Source organism: Pelodiscus sinensis, chromosome 6 (assembly GCF_049634645.1).
Source record: "Pelodiscus sinensis isolate JC-2024 chromosome 6, ASM4963464v1, whole genome shotgun sequence".
In the NCBI taxonomy this organism is placed as follows: Eukaryota; Metazoa; Chordata; order Testudines; family Trionychidae; genus Pelodiscus; species Pelodiscus sinensis.
In genome coordinates, this window is record NC_134716.1 from 102,526,192 (window position 1) to 102,543,817 (window position 17,626).

Consider the following 17,626-nt stretch of genomic DNA (forward strand, 5'->3'; position numbering starts at 1 on the left):
GACTAGACTAGAAGACTTCAAAAAGCACCTTTTAGGCCTATGATTCTTGATTATCCCTTCTTTAAGTTTCCCATCATTCTGTTAGCTTTTTTGACTGCCTTTGCATATTGAGCAGATGTTTTCAGGGAACGATCTACTGTGACTCTAAGATCTCTATTCAATGATAGCAGTTAATTAAAACCTCATTATTTAGTATGTATAGTTGGGATTATATTTTCTAATATTCATCACTTTTGCATTTATCAAGTGAATTTGCCTCTGCCATTTTGTTGCTCAGTACTCAGTTTTGTGAGATTACTTTATAAATCTATTTTGGACTTAACTATTTTGAGTAAATTTCTATAATCTGGAAACCTGGCCATCTCCCTGTTTACCCCATTTTTCAGATAATTTATTAATATGTTGAACAACACTGGTCCCAACACAGATACCAGGGAGACACCACTATTCTGTTCTCTCATTGTGGGAATGGACCATTTATTTCTATCCGTTTTTCCTTTTAACCAGTTACTGATCCAAGAGAGGACCTTCCTCCTTATCCCATATTTGCTTAGTTTATGATTCTATGGTAAGGGACCTTGTCAAAGGCTTTCTGAAATTCAGAGTACACTCAATTACCTTTGTCCACATGTTTGTTGACATCTCAAGGAATTCGAATAGGTTGAGGCATGATTTCCTTTTACAACAATCATGACTCATCCCCAGCAAAATATGTTCATCTATGTATCTCATAAATTATTTTTTACTAATGTAGTAGCACTGTAGGTTTGGGCTAGTCTGTATTTGGAAATTATGCTGGCATAGCTGTGTTTGCCAATGCTTCCCCATTAGCACAAGTAATCCATCTCCCTTGTGTCTAGAGCAGTGTGCACGGAGGTCAGCTTAACAACTTTTTTCAGTGATGTGGATTATGCACACCTAGGGGAAAACGTACACTTACATCTGTGGTAGAGATAGCACTGTAAGTGACTAGTTAAGTATCCCGTAAGTATAAGCTTCCCTTTTCCCCTGATCCTGTGCTGCTTCTATCAGAGAGAGACTGCAAGGAAGGGAAGCAGGAGCCGGTGTTGGGGGGAGCTGGCTTAAAAGCTGCGGGAGGCAGAGGCGTCCCTGCTGCTGCACCTGTCCCTTGGAAATGTACGAGAGCTGCGGGCTCACTGTTCCTCCTGTCTAGCTGCATAGAAGGTGTCTGAGCAGCTCTGTAGAGCCTACTTTGCTTTTATGGCAGTATAACCATTTTGTGAGTAGCTGTTGTATGGTAAGAACACACCTTGTACCCTTTTATTCCTTTGAGAAATTGTGCAAGCTAGAACATTGTGGCCCTAACATTTAAGTCGATTAAATGAGATACATTTGGCATTTACTCTTTAAAATTCAAAAATGAAAATCCTGTAGTTAACCTTATGATGAATCTGGCCCTTTAATATGGTGTCCAGATGACAACATTAATGAAGGCAATTATGTATGGTCTTCGATAAGATACCTGACATTGCACAGTATTAACAAATGATAAAGCCTGGTTTGGCCATGGTCATTGCCTCCTTTGGTGTATGTTATCTGAACTAGCAATGCAAGTGAGTCCCTTTTTGTTCTCTTTATTCATTCTAGCATTATAATTCTATCTTTAAGGATTCTTTTTTTCCTGAGCTCAGAAAGCTGCAATGTTTATTTTGTAGAGCAGATATTTGATTTCTTTTGTTCAACAGAGCATCTTCCTTGCATCCATTTTAATGTTGTCGCAGATGGTCATTAACTAAAGTTGGCTTTGGGGAGTGTTTACAACAGTAATTTCTGTAATGTGAAGGGAGGAGGAGGAGGAGAAATGGAAGGGGAGTGCAATCCAACATATTGCTTCCTAATGGCATCATTAGTGTAGAGATAATTTGCCTCTAACATTAACCAGAGTATGAATTAGCCTAACTCCACGATAGGGACTGGTATAGATTTATGTAGCCACAAACCAATAATTTGTTTTAATTTTCAAAACAGATAACAGTGGCAAAATTGAGTCTATAATAAACTATGCATGTTTCAGTCATTATCAAAGATTTGTTTTATGAGGGGATAAAAAAATTCTACTTTTCATCTATAATAATGGATAATTCCAGCTGGCTTTCCCTAAATTGTGGTAGAGTTAAACAATGTGAAATATACTGTTGTTTTCCATGAGGCTCTGTATATTGTAAACTTGCATACTTAGCTGCAGTATGCTGCATATCTGGGTTTGGGCCATAAAAAGTTTCTTTTCATAGAGTTTCTGTATTTTTTTTAAAATCCTGAAATCTGAGGTTATGCAGCAAATATTGTCCATTGTTAGCTTGTGGGGAGGCATCTTCTTACAAATGTTCGGGTAAATAAACACTAAAATTCAAACACGGTCTCTATGGGCAATTGAAGAAAAAAATCACTTGCTTCTTTGTGGGAAGAAGGTGCTTGGACGTGGAGGCTCAGAGAGGAGGGCTATTCCTGTGCTATAGTTGGCCCAAACCCTACAGAGTCCACAGAAAATCTGCTGCACAGTGCAGGATTTGGGGGGGAAGTATCCTTTGGGTATTGTCTGTCTTGTATTGCCAGTTCTTAAATGAAATCTTAATGTTGTGCCTGTAATACTGAAACTGCTTCCTTCTGCCAGCTCACTCTGTAATGGAAATCTCATCATACTGCCTTGTCTCACCAGTAGAGATGATGAGACGGCCGCAGCAATAGAGGATACAACAGAAATAGCAACATGAGGAATGTTAGCATGATTATATATTTCTATGGAAAAATAGTACAGGCAGTCCCCGGGTTACATACAAGATAGGGACTGTAGGTTTGTTCTTAAGTTGAATCTGTACGTAAGTCGGAACTGGCGTCAGCCGCTGCTGAAACTGATCAGTTTCAACCGCGGCTGAATCTGGACACCAGTTCTGACTTACATACAGATTCAACTTAAGAAACCCAGGCGTCCCCAAGTCAGCTGCTGCTGAAACTGATCAGTGGCTGATTCCAGGAAGCCTGGGGCAGAGCAACTCTGCCTCGGGCTTCCTGTAGTCAGCGCTGGTCAGTTTCAGCAGCGGCTGACTTGGGGACGCCTGGGGCAGAGCAGCTGGGGTGCTGCTGGGTTGCTCCAGTAACGCAGCTCCTCGGCGCTACTGGAGCAACCCAGCAGCACCCCAGCTGCTCTGCCCCAGGTGTCCTGATTCAGCCGCTGCTGAAACTGACCAGCAGTGGCTGAATCAGGACGCCTGGGGCAGAGCAGCTGGGGTGCTGCCGGGTTGGTCCGGAGCGGCGCTGCGGGACCAACCCGGCAGCCCCCAGCTGCTCTACCCCAGGGGTAGGCAAGAAAAGCCTGGTCTGCTGGGGGGGAGGGGACACTAGTTGCACCCCTCCAGCAGACCAGGGAGACGGGGGTGGCGAGACGCCCAAGTCCTCCACGGCTTTGCTCCGTCTCCCTGGTCTGCTGACCTGGGAGACGCGGAGCAAAGCCACAGAGCACGCGGGCAGCGGGACAGTGCAGGCGCGCCGCGGCTGTCCCACTGGGGGCATGCTCCAAGGCTTTGCTCCCTGTCTCCCTGGTCTGCAGGGAGATGGGGAGCAAAGCCGTGGAGCACGCCCGCAGGGTGACAGCTCAAGCGCGCTCGGGCTGTCCCGCTGCGGGCGTGCTCCAAGGCTTTGCTCCCTGTCTCCCTGCAGACCAGGGAGATGGGTAGCAGCTTTTCTCGCCCCGGAGGACGGGGGCGGCGGACCGCGGCGCATCTGGGCGTCCCGCCGCTTCCGTCCTCCCGGGGCGAGAAAAGCCCCGTTCGTAACTGCGGATCCGACATAAGTCAGATCCGCGTAACTCGGGGACTGCATGTATATGGTGTTTTAAAATGCAAATCACAACATAAGCTGGCAGAGCAATTCGCTGAAGAAAACGTTCATTGCAGTCATGCCTGTTCCTTAAGGAATAGTGGCTTTAACAAGAATGTGAAATGTTTACTATAATCAAAAAATAAAATAAGAAAAATACCCCTGTTTGAACTACAACCTACCCTATGACCTTGGACATGGAGACTTTCTTATCCTTTGTGTTCCACTCTTAGGGTATGTCTGCACAGCAGGGCTAAACTTGAAATAAGCTACACAACTTGAGCTACGCTGATCGCGTAGCTTAAGTTGAAATAGCTTATTTTGACTTTTGGCACTATCTACACAGCAGTTATTTTGAGAGAGCACTCTTCCCCTGACTTTGCTTACTCCTCATGCAATGAAGATTACAGGAGTCATACGCAGTTCTCCAGTTCTCAACATTATTTTGACATTGTTGAAATACCTGCTTGTGTGTAGACTCAGTGTTATTTGGGAATAATGTCAGTTATTCCAAAATAATGCTGCTGTTTAGACATATAGCCTTATTGTCCTTTCCTTAAGCATCTGTGCAAGGGAAATGTAAATTAAGTCTTTGCTCATCAGAGGCTAGGTCTTGTCCTTTAGAGACTGTTTATTCATTTGTAAGACAATAATTGAAGTAGAAGCTTTCTAAGATTATTCTATTTACAAGCTGGTATTTGTAGACGGAATATATATGAAATGGTTTAGATTTACTTAGCTTTCTCAACTTGAAAGCGATGATGTCTGATCAAAAGGTGCTAGAGACTCCTCAGTTCTAATCCTGGCACACTGGCTTTTCTCTTTCTCTAAGACTGGGGCTTACTCCTTTCCCTCCATTTCCCCATCTCCACTTCCCTGTCTTACAAGTGCTTTGTTAATTCATTAATTTTATAAGGCATTCTGAAAATGATAAAATGTTTTGTATTTTCAATTTTGCCTATTGTTGTTTTTCTGCAGCGTTGATAATTTTGGACTTGGTCTTTTACTTCAAACTAAGCAGATTAAACGAATGATATCATCCTATGTTGGAGAAAATGCAGAATTTGAACGACAATACTTATCTGGAGAGTTGGAAGTTGAGCTTACACCTCAGGTAAGCTGCTTTCTGTAAAGATATGTCATTATTCTTGTCATCTGTAGTAATGTATAATTCCCACCTTCTTTTTAAGATGTCTTTTTTCTCTTTTGCTATTTTAGAATAAAGATATTTTCCATGTAGGTTAGTGTGTGGTCTGTACACCCACCCACCCACCCACCAGTTATTCTCACATCATGGCCTGCAAACTGCTGCTGCTCTGTTTTGAAATGACCGATCATGCAATATAAACTTTTCTTGTTATCATCTGATGATAAATCACCTTAAAAGGCTTCTTAATAAGAAATTAAATATTTGTATTGTTCACTGTTTGTTTCTAGAAGTGCCTGAAGCCTGCTAGGCAAATGTACAAGAGAGAAGGCCTTGTCCAGGAGAACTTGCACCCTTAAAAGTACAAGATACTGCGTTGAGCAAAATGGCAAGGAAGAGTCAGCTTTGGGGACTGACCTGGGATTGGGGGTTAGTGGGGCAGATTTTATGGGAGGAGAAATGGGTCAATGATTTGAGAGTAAAAGCGAGTGAAGTGGAGGAAATAGATGACTGCATCTGTTGAGGTGATTGGGGAAAGAACTGGGAAACAGATGTTCAGTGAGGAATAAAGTCCAGAGCATTGATAGACTGGGGGTCATGGAAGGATCAGGTGAAAGTAAAGGGTCTAGGACCATGCTGAAAGAGATGGAGGGAAACATTTAAAATACTGAGGGATCCAAGGAAGAGCAGTGCATTGAGAAGACATGGTTGAACGAATGGTTATTCTGGCATTGATCCAGGATTGCAAGTCAAACGACAATATGGGAGGTTAAGGGATTAAATGAAGTAAACACAGATGAGTGATAAACTGTAAAGAGAAGATGATTAGCCAGGTGTTAAAATGGAGAAGAAGGTGTTTTGGAGAGGGATTATGTACAGGGATGTTATGCAAGCATGTATAGGCAGGAAGATGGTTCATAAAATACAGGCAGTTCCCGAGTTACACGGATCCGACTTACGTCAGATCCACAGTTATGAATGGGGCCGTCTCCCTGGTCTCCAGCAGACCAGGGAGAGGAAGCAAAGTGGCGGAGCACGCCGGCAGTGGACAGCCCAGACGCGTCTGGGCTGTCCACTGCCCACGTGTTCCGCCGCTTTGCTCCCCATCCCCCTGGTCTGCAGACCAGGGAGAGGGGGAGCAAAGCAGAGCAAAGCTGCGGAGTCCAAGGGCAGCAGGACAGCCACGGCGCGTCTGGGCTGTCCCGCTGCCCCCGTGCTCTGCGGCTTTGCTCCGGACGCCTGTGGTACAGCAGCTGGGGCGCTGCCGGTTGGTCCAGTAGCGCCTCTCTGGGCGCTACTGGACCAACCCGGCAGCACCCCAGCTGCTCTGCCCCAGGCATCCCCAAGTCAGCCGCTGCTGAAACTGACCAGCGGCTGACTACAGGAAGCCCCTGTCCCGGGCTTCCTGGAATCAGCCGCTGATCAGTTTCAGCAGCGGCTGAATCTGGACGCCAGTTCCGACTTACATACAGATTCAATTTAAGAACAAACCTACAGTCCCTATCTTGTACGTAACCCGGGGACTACCTGTACACTCTATACACAGCTATGCTTCATGTTATGAAAAAAGTTAGAGAGACTCTGAGTCATGGTATTTGCTTCATCTTTGTGTATTAGATCAGTAAATTTGTAACTTCTGCCATCTAGTGGAAAATAATTAAAATTGGAGTTTTAAGTTGCATACTGTGAAACTTTAAACGTGAATAACACATTGGTTAAATCTAACAGTACTTTTTTGAGTGTAAATCTCAGTGGGCACATCTACACAGCAGGGCTAAAGCCAAAATAAGCTATGCAACCCGAGTTGCATCAATTGCGTAGCTTAAGTCGAGAGAGGTTATTTCAGCTTTTGGCACTGTCTGCACAGCAGGAAGTCTGAGATAGAGCACTCTTCCTGTGATTTCCCTTTCTCATATAATGTGGGTTACAGGAGTCAGAGTTAGAAGTCCTCCAGCTCGACATTATTTTGACATAATGTCAAAATAACAGCTTGTAGTGTAGACACAGACTATTTTGTCTGTTATTCCAAAATAATGCTGCTGTGTAGACATAGCGGCTGTGTCTACACTGGCCACATAACCCGTAATAGCTATGGAAATGAGGGAAGTCAGAATAGGGAAATGCGCGGGGGATTTAAATATCCCCCGCGGGATTTAAATAAACATGGCCGCCGCTTCTTTCCGGCTTGGGGAAAAGCCGGAAAAGAGCGTCCAGACTGGCGCAATCCTCCGGAATAAAGCCCTATTCCGGAGGATCTCTTATTCCTACTTGCAAGTAGGAATAAGAGATCCTCCGGAATAGGGCTTTATTCCGGAGGATCGCGCCAGTCTGGACGCTCTTTTCCGGCTTATCTCCAAGCCGGAAAAAAATGGCGGCCATGAAAATGCAAATGCCACGGGGGATATTTAAATCCCCCGTGCGTTTGTCTCTTCCCAAGTTCTACATTAGCATGCCTATTTCGTAATAGGCGGCCAGTGTAGACGTAGCCAGCCAGTATAACATATTGGGTTAAAATTTAATTCTTACAAGCTAGCTTTTCAGATCAACCCAGCTATGGCAGATCTTGCACTAAAGGATTTTCACAGATGTTGGATACAGGGGTATCCTGGAATGTATCAATAACACTAATATTGATCTAATATTGTAAACCTGACTGGATAATTCTAAAACATGTGGCTAGTCACTAAAATATAAGCTCTGTGATTTCAAAGGCTAAGACATAGGCTATGTCTAGACTGCAGGCTTCTTTCGAAAGAGGCTCTTTCGAAAGCATCTTTCGAAAGAGCCTCTTTCGAAAGATCGCGTCTAGACTGCAGGCGGATCTTTCAATAGAGGAAATCCGCTTTTTCGAAAGAGAGCACCCAGCGAGTCTGGATACTCTCTTTCGAAGACGGCCTCTTTACATTGTAGGACGCCTTCTTTCGAAAGAGGAACTTTCGAAAGAAGGCGTTCTTCCTCGTGAAACAAGGTTTACCGCCATCGAAAGAAAAGCCGCGTTCTTTCGAAATAATTTCGAAAGAACGCGGCTTGAGTCTGGACGCAGGGGAAGTTTTTTCGGGAAAAGGCTACTTTTCCCGAAAAACCTCCTGAGTCTGGACACGGCCATAGTGTGGAATGAAGGGTGTCATGAATTAAAGCTGCTGTAAGAGACACCATCTTTGTGTTATGCAGAGCTAACCCAAATACATATAGATTGCACAGTTGCTCTTGGCTATGTGCTACTGAAAATGATGCTTGTCAGAACACTAGAGATGAAGAAGCAGCCTGTGTCCCTTTCTATCCAATTGGCTAGAATAGCCTTGGCTCCTGCCACTTTCTCAGCTACCAACATTAGTGTATCCTGTGGTAAATACCACCTATCCAGAGTCTCAAGCAGTCCCCCTCCCCCTCCCACACTTTGTGACCAGTACCATCAACCTGAAGACCTAACAGATTTCTCAAATGTGAGAATTTGTGGTCTGGAATTCCAGTATGTCAATATTGGGTATTCTGAGTGCATGTTTTGAACAGTAAGGTTCATTACTACACCCCTTGGCAAGTTGTTCCAGTGATTAGATTCTATATCATATGAAATATTTAAATTAAGATTGTATGTCTTTCTTAAAGATATGTTGTAGTTCAGTCATAAGTAACTAGGTTTGATACAGGCATTACTAGGTGATATTCAATAGCTGGTGTAATACTGAAGGTCAGACTAAGTCATCACAGCAATGATCCATTCTTGCCTTAAAATCTGTTTTAATATAATTTGGGAGAGTTGATTAAAGAAAGATACATTTCTCAGCCAAGATAATTTTAAAACAAATTAACCCAAAACAATTGTTTGTAGTTGATCCAGGCTTTTGAATGCTAATGGTGGAGATGCTGCAAAGTGTAAAAGAGGCAGATCAATGTACATATTAAATGCAGTATATCATTGTGCTCAGCTGAGTCCTAAAACCTTGGAAAGAGCTAGCTCCTAGCTTGCCTGCATCACAATGATCACCACTTATTTGGCACTCACTAAGAGATCTCAGGATTACTGACTCTGTCTCCTGCTTAAACTAATAGGTATTGCTGCCTCAATTTTGAGTATAGCATCAGTTATGTTTTCCCTGGAAACTTCAGACAATAAGGACTAAAAATTAGGCAAATAAGTTTGGTATAAAAATCTGTTTATATTAATGCTGATTGCATAGTGGAGAATAGAAAAGAGAAGAAAAAGTGTGTGGATTTGAGTAATACACAAGCAAACAAGCTAGAGAAAGTAGGTTATAAAAGACCAAGACAAGAAGCTGAATGCTGAGTGAATGGGGAGTTCAGGTACAGTCCCAAGATACAAGAACCAAAAATCCCACAAAAGTGTCTTTTATTGAAGTGGCTGGTCTTACAGGAAAATCAAATCAAAGTAATTGCTGTGTACTTCTGAACTTGTTCTCTTTTAGGGTACACTTGCTGAGCGAGTGCGTGCAGGAGGGGCAGGAATTCCAGCATTTTTCACAAGCACAGGCTATGGAACGTTGGTACAAGAAGGAGGAGCCCCTATCAAATACAACAAAGATGGCAGCATTGCCATTGCCAGTCAGCCAAGAGAGGTAAGATGCCATTCTGTTTCACTAACGCTTGGGGATTGGAATCTGAATTCCTTTCTGGGTCACAATTTAAACAACAATGTAAGTGCCTCCAAGCCATTCTTAATTGTGAGGTTACAGATTAATAATTATGTGAATTCAGAAGCCTCAGGAAACTAGCTTGTTAAAGGGAAGCAGGATTACTTAACATGAACACATTCAGACACCACTGTTAGGGCAAGTCTTCACATAACATTTGCATTGAGGTAGCTGCATCAGGCAGCTGTAGCTTTCTATCATTTAAGTGAAGATGCACTTCTGCCAATGGGAGAGCTTCTCCTGTTGGTGAAGTTAATCCACCAACAGGATTCTGTATTCCATGAAATATTTAAATTTAAGTTTGTATGTCTTTCTAAAAGATACACTGTAGTCCAGTCACAAATATATATTGTTTGCTCGGACCCAATTTATCAACATTGAGAAGTCCTGTGGCACCTTTTGAGATTCACAAAAAATATATAGCTTCAGAGGAGTAGCCAAGTTAGTCTTTAAGGTGCTACTAGACTATTTGTTTAATTTTTTCCTGTTAAAGACTAACAAAACGTGTAGATGGTATCATGACCTTGTGGGCACAACCCACTTCTTCAGATGACAGGAGTGTTGGAAGTCCAGATCCAAGAATAAGTAAGGGAAGAGAAAGGGAAGTGAGGGCAGGGGCGGCCCATCCATATAGGCGAACTAGTCGGTTGCCTAGGGCGCCAAGTTAAATGGGGCGCCAAATGGTGGTGCAATATTAAGAGGTTTGGAGATGGGGGTGCCAATTGCTTGGCGCGCCTAGGGTGTCAGTTGTTGGTAGCTAGTCTAGGGCCGCCCCTGGGTGGGAGTAGGGAGGGGGTTAGAAGGAGGGAAAAAATGGAGGGGAGGAAGAGGAAAAAGAGACCGTGAGTAGATAAGCTTTAAAGGGATAGCAGAGTTAGTCTGTAATACGAAAAACTTAAACAACAAATAGTCTAATAGCACCTTAAAGACTAAATAGTTACAAGAGGCTGATAAGAACCATTAGGGCAAGTCTAGACTACATCCCTTTTTCGAAAGAAGGATGTAAATTAGACAGATCAAAATGGCAAATGATGCCATGATTTAAATTTCCCTCATTCATTTGCATAATGGCATTCGCGCATTCTTTCGAAAAAGGGCTTTTCGTCTAGTTGGGGATCTTTCCCTTTTCCGAAAGATCCTGTACTCCTTATCAAGTGGGATGTAGTCAGTGTTTGCACTTGGAAAGGAAGATGATCAACACCAGATTCTACACAGACATTAAGAACCATTAACACCTTCATTGGTTGGTTGGTTAAGTCATAAGATGTGGAAGATAATCTGCAAGCCATTGGATATCCCAGTTCATACCATTTGCATAAGAATTAAACTTGTGAATGAAGTTAAATTCCAACCTTTCTCTGTGTATTTGGCTTGTGGAATTGGTCTGAAACAAAACAGCAACTTGGAGATCCAGTAATGAATGTCCAGGAAAATTAAAGTGTTCTCCAACAGGTTTTTGGATATCTGACTTGTATCCATTAATTCTTTCCCGTAAAGACTGTCCAGTTTGGCCAATTTACATTGCAATGGGGCACTGCTGGCATTTGATGGCATCACATTAGTGGATGTGCAGTTAAATGAGCCTCTGATTTGGAGGCTGATGTGGTTGGGTCCAGTGATGAAATTGCTTGTGTAGATGTGTGGGCAGAGTTGGCACTGGGGCAGATTGCAAGGGTGGGTTCCTAGATGATTATTATGGAGGTGTGTTGCATGGTTATTGGAAAGAATTTGTTTGAGGTTAGCAGGCTGTCTGTAAGCAAGAATTGACCTTTCCTCCAAGGCCTCTGAGAGTGAGGGGTCATTTTCCTGGATAGGTTGTAGATTGTTGATAATGCATTGGAGGGATCTGAGTTGTGGACTGTAGGTCATAACAAGTGGAATTCTGTCTTCTCTTTTGGGCCTGTCTTGAAGTCATTCATATCTGGGTACTTTTTTGGCTCTGTTGATCTGTTTCCCCCCTCCCCTCCACTTCTCCAGGTGGGTATTTCAGTGTTAAGAACACTCTATATAGATCCTGCAGGTGTTTGTCTCTATTGGTGGGGTTCAAGCAAATCTGCCTGTATCTTCAGGCTTGACTAAATACAATAGATTGAAAAATGTGTCTGGGATGGAAGCTAGAGGCATGAAGATAAGTGTAGCAGTCAGTAGGTTTCCAGTATAGGGTGGTGGAAACTTGTCCATCATTTAATTGTACAGTAGTGTCAAGGAAGTGGATTTCTCATGTGGAGTGATCCAGGCTGAAGTTGATAGTGGGGTGGAAGTTGTTGAAATCCCTGTGAAATTCTTCAAGTATGTCTTTCCCGTGGGTCCATATGATGAAGATATCCTCGATGTAACGCAAGTAGAGTAAAGGTGCTAGGGGGCAAGAGCTAAGGAAACATTGTTCAAGGTCAGCCATAAAGGAGTTGGCTTATTGTGGTGTCATGTTGGTTCCCATGGTTGTGCCGCTGACTTGAAGATACAAATTGTCTCTGAATCGGAAGTAGTTGTGGGTGAGGACAAAGTCTCAGAGCTCTGTAATCAGGTGTGCAGTGCTGTCATTGGCGATGGTGTTCCTGATGGCTTGTAATCAGTCTTCATTTGGAATGTTGGTGTAAAGGGCTTTTACATCGATAGTGGCCAGGATGGTATTTTTTCAGGTAGATTACTGATGTTTTGTAATTTCCTCAGGAAGTTGGTGGTGTCGCAAAGGTAGCTAGGAGTGCTGGTAGCATAGGGTCTGAGGAGAGAGTCAGTATAGCCACATAATCCTGTTGTTAGTGTTCCAATGCTTGAGGTGATGGGCTGTCCAGAATTTCCAGGTTTGTGTATCTTGGGTAGCAGATACAAAACTTCTGGTCAGGGATTAGGGGATGTGTATGTGTAGATTTGGTCCTGAGCAGCATCTGGGAGCTTCATGAGCAGTTTTCAGGTTTTTTTTGTATTCTTTAGTGGGATCACAGGAGAGAGGCTTGTAGAGTCTGGTATTGGTGAGTTGTCTGGTTGCCTCCTGTTCATAATCTCTTCTGTTCATAACGACTATTAGCACCCCTTTTGTCAAATATATAGAAAATCGTGAGCTTTCGTGGGTAAAACCCACTTCTTCAGATGAGTTGGACTGGAAATAACAGGAATCCAGAATTTATAACAGAAAAAGAAGGGGGAAAAGTTACCTGTCAATAATAATACCAGTGCTAATGAGGTTAATTGTGTGGGCTGGAAATGTCCCATACTTGGCTTTTGAGGTAAATGAGGTGTTAAATGCTTTATAATGCGACATCCAGGTAATGTTTTTTTTCTCAAGCCGGGGGAAACAGTGTCAAATTTGTATAAGAAGGTCAATTCTGCACTCTCTGTAATTGGCTTGTGAAATTCCTTTGTAAAAGAATGTCTACTTTAAAATCCATTAATGAGTGCCCAAGCAGGTTAAAATGTTCTCCTACAGCAGGGGTGGGGAATCTGCAGCCTCTAGCTTGCCTGGGTCCTGTCACTGAGGCATGGGGATCCCCCCCCCAGCATTGGGGAGCCTGCACTGGCACTCAAGCCCTCCTACCCCCCCCCCCCCACTGTCCTACTGTGGGGCCGGAGCACACAAAATCTACTTTTCTGGGGGTCAGCAGCCCCCAACCCAAAAAAGGTTCCCCTACAGGTTTGTGTTACCATTCCTGATGTCCAACATGTGTCCATTTATCCTTTGTTGCACAGTCTGTCCAGTTTGGCCAATATATATTTCAGAGGGGTATTGTTAGCACTTGATGGCATATATCACATTAGAGAATGTACAGGTGTAAAAGCCCCTGATATCGTGGCTTATGTGATTATGTCCTGTGATAGTATTGCTTGTATAGATGTGTGATCAGAGTTGGCAATGGGTTTATATTCATTACTATAAACTTCCCCCTCTTTTTCCTATTTTTTTTTATAGCTTCCTTCACTTCCTTTCCCTTCTAAACCAGGTCAGATTTTTAACCAGTTGTCTTCCTCAGTTGTGGAATTGTGGTGCCTGGGGCATTTTATGTAGTTTTCTTAAATTTAAAGCCAATTGTCATTCACATTTTTCTGACTAAATTCTTCCTCCCCACTGATTTGGCTCATAATTGTTTTCATCTTCGTTAACTGGCCCAATTAAAGCAGCAAGTGTGTATATCTATTACTATCATTGTTTACCTCTCAATGGATATGCTCAATTTCTGTTATTCTTAATTGGATTACAGATCAAGGGAGAGAAGATGCTTTTTCTAGTTTAAATAAGACTGAAATAGGAAATATCAGTATTTTAAAAAAATTGAGGGCAGGAAAGTTGAGTTGATCAAACTTTTTATGCTTATAAGTAGTAAGATTAAAAACCAAATTTCAAAGGAAGTTCTTAATTTATTTCTTTTCATTTGAAGACTTAAGATTAAGTCTAAAATATACTAATATTGCTTTAGACATATTTAATAAAATTAATTCAGCTTTGTTTATAGCTAGGGTATTTCTCCGGTTTACTTTACAGTAATTACAATATCTCTGAGCTGTTCCAGAGTCAACATTTTAGTTCAATTAGATTATGATTAGGTGTTTACTGTCACAGCAAAGCAGACCTGTAAGAGAAGTGTCAATTTAAGAGCTAATGAAAATATTTGTGTTCTTTGAGAGTGGTGCCCGGAGCACAGTGGCTGCTGGCCTCTCCCCCAGGGGAATATAGAATAGTCAAGTAACCAATAAATATTCATGGGGTTAATCGACTATTCAGTTAACCAATATTTAACATCCCTAGCTACTTGCAAATTCTATATTACTATTCTTGGCTCTTATATAATACTCTTAAGACTATACAGAGTTTGGCTTGCTGATTTATTTCATTTTGGTTTGTTTTGAATTTCATGGTAACATTCAAGAAATTGTTAAAAATTTTCATCATTGCTTTTTTCCCCGCTATTCACTCTAACGCGGTTCTGCATGGACAATCCAGATCCTCCTCCTTAGGTCCATGACCTTTGTTGATAGACCGCAGTAACTGATATATATATATATTTTTTTTAAATAATGTGCTGATGGATGGCTGACCATATTTCCTGTCCTCTGGTGACTAACTTGATTTCAATTCACATCCTGTTCTATTTTCCTTAGTGCTATACATTCAGTTTTGCTTGGATTATCGGTAAGAAATCAGGAAGAAAATAGAGCTGTTTTCTCTAAAATCTAGAGATAATTTTACCAGAACACCATAGCCAATTTTTTCCTTAATGTCTCTCCCATGTTTTGCTTTTGCTACGTTTAGCACCGGTTTTAAGCAGGGGCGGATATACGGCAGGGCGAGCAGGGTGGCCGCCCCAGGCCCCGCGCTTCAAAAAGCCCCGCGCATGCACCGTGGCGCCAACACGCATGCGTGTTGCGTCACTGCGCATGCACCATGGCAAAGGGGGGCCCCGCAAGATTATGCTGCCCTGGGCCCCGCAAAATGGTCATCTGCCCCTGGTTTTAAGAGTACTGTAAGGTCATAATTCAGGAAAATTATTAGCTTCCTAAATATAGAAACTCATTTTGTGGCTAGCCACAAGATTCATCTTATTTCATGGCACCATTAAAATAGTTGGTTCTTGATTTGAGTTACATTACACTTATAAGTTGCATTATCAAGCTACACAGCACCAAAAGAAAATAAGTTCTGTGAACAATGGGTGACATTCCTCACTGTAACAGGTGTCTGCATGAGTGCAATATATTACTTAAATTCTCAAAAATTGGACTTAAGTAGCATTAAGACCAGTATAAATATCAATTATGTAAATATCACTGTTGCAACTCAAAGGCATTACTGTTTTGTGTGAGCCGCTGGAAATACAGCATAATGCATGCTGACTTCCAGTAGGTGGTGCCATAGGAACAGGTAATCTGTTTCAGTTTTATTTTTCTTTAAAGAAAAGACGCTAAAGAAGGACGCTAGAGCAACTAAAAAAGTCAAGTTATTGATTTCTTATGTGCCTCTGTTATTATCCACTTGAACTATATAACCCATAAGGCATAACTACACATAGACACAAAAGAAAGTTTAAATTGAATTGTCTATAAAATAAATCACATAAAATAAGTATTATATCGGATGTCTTTTTGCTGCTACCTGCATCTCAGCAGTGCATTGCTGTTCCTTACAGGTGCGGGAGTTTGAAGGTCGCCACTATATTATGGAGAAATCAATTACAGGTGATTTTGCACTTGTGAAGGCATGGAAGGCTGATCGCTCAGGAAACGTTATTTTCAGGTATGACCTGTTTGCCAGTGGAGAAAGATTCTTTCATAGTTTGAAGCAATATCAAAGGAAAATGGAATCCTGTCTCCTGTTTGATGGCAAATGAATATTTTACTGACTTTACTTTTATTCATGTTGCTTTGCCCTAATGTCAAATTAGAATACTATGAAAGGTCAAAAATAATTTCATATTTTAATGGTTTTCAAGAATACAAGCACATCTGTGACATTTTTAAAAAATGATAAAATTGAGGCATGGCTGATAAAAACCACTAGTGCTTCCTGGAACACACAGCTTTCTGTATAGACTAAAATTTTTGAATAAAGGTGTCAGTTAATTTGTTTTGATGAACAGTTGGGTAGGGTCATAGGTGACAACAAGAGCTAGCTGCATTTAGTCTGCAGTCCAACCAATAAGCTTAATTCTGAGCCATTGAAGCCAATGGTTCAACTCCTAGTGACTTCACTCTTGCAGGATCAGAAAATGTATGATACACACACGCGCGCGCACACACACACACACACACACACACGCACACACTTTGTGATTGCAAAACTCACACATCTATAGAGTGGTGAATTATGTCTAGGTTACTTACAGCAATGGAGATTCCACAACCTCCCTAAGTAGTTTATTCCAGTGCTTAAGCACCCTGACAGTTAGGAAGTTTTTCCTAATGACCAGTCTAAATTTCCCTTGCTGTAATTTAAGCCCATTGCTTCTTATCCCATCATCGGAGGTCAAGGAAAATCATTTTTCTCCCTCTTCCTTATGTAACACCTTTTTAGGTACTTGAAAGCTGGAATCACGTCCCCTCTTGGTCTTCTCCTTTCTAAACTAAACAAACCAAGTTCTTTCAGTCTTCCCTCATAGGTCATGTTTTCTAGACCTTGAATCATTTTTGTTGCTCTTCTTTGGACCTTCTCCAATTTTTCCACATCTTTCTTGAAGTGTGGTACCCAGAACTTGACATGATACTCCATTTTTAGACCTAATAGTACAGAGTAGAGGGGAAGAATTACTTCTCATGTATTGATCATAAACTTTCCTGTTAATATATCCCAGAATCATGTTTGCTTATTTTGCAACAATGTCACACTGTTGACTCATATTTAGCTTATAGCCCACTATGATCCTTAGATCTCTCACACTTTTTTTTTTCAGTACTCCTTCCTAGTCACTTTCCATGCAGTATATATGAAACTTATTGTTCCTTCCTAAGTGCAGTACTTTTGTATTTGTCCTTATTAAACGTCATCCTGTTTACCTCAGACCATTTATCCAATTTGTCCAGATCATTTTGAATTATGACCCTGTCCTCCAAAGCAGTTGCAACCTCTCCCAGCTTGGTATCATCCGCAAACTTAATAAGCGTACTCTCTACGATGATATCTAAATCGCAGATGAAGATACTGAACAGAACTGGTCCTAAAACAGACACCCGTGGAACCCCACTTGTTATACATTTCCAGCAGGATTGTGAACCATTAATTACTGCTCTCTGAGAATGGTTATCCAGCCAGTTATGCACCCACCTTATAGTATCCCCATCGAAGTTGTATTTGCCTACTTTATTGATAAAAATATCATGTAAGACTGTATCAAATGCCTTACTAAAGTATACCACATCTAAATATACCACATCCACCGCTTCTTCCTTATCCACAAGACTCGTTATCCTATCAATGAAAACTATCAGATGGTTTGACATGATTTGTTATTTACAAATCCATGCTGGCTATTCCCTCTCACCTTATTATCTTCCAACTGTTTGCAGATGATTT

General features: G+C 41.8%; 1 protein-coding gene across 1 annotated transcript in view; it reads left to right on the forward strand.

Moving 5' to 3' along the window:
- Window positions 1–17,626, forward strand: part of OXCT1 (3-oxoacid CoA-transferase 1) — a 138,985-nt gene that overhangs the window by 25,006 nt on the left and 96,353 nt on the right. The window contains exons 4-6 of the mRNA XM_075932505.1: window positions 4,813–4,948; window positions 9,406–9,555; window positions 15,747–15,853. Coding sequence (XP_075788620.1) covers window positions 4,813–4,948; window positions 9,406–9,555; window positions 15,747–15,853 — 393 coding nt within the window. The remainder of the gene's footprint in view (window positions 1–4,812; window positions 4,949–9,405; window positions 9,556–15,746; window positions 15,854–17,626) is intronic.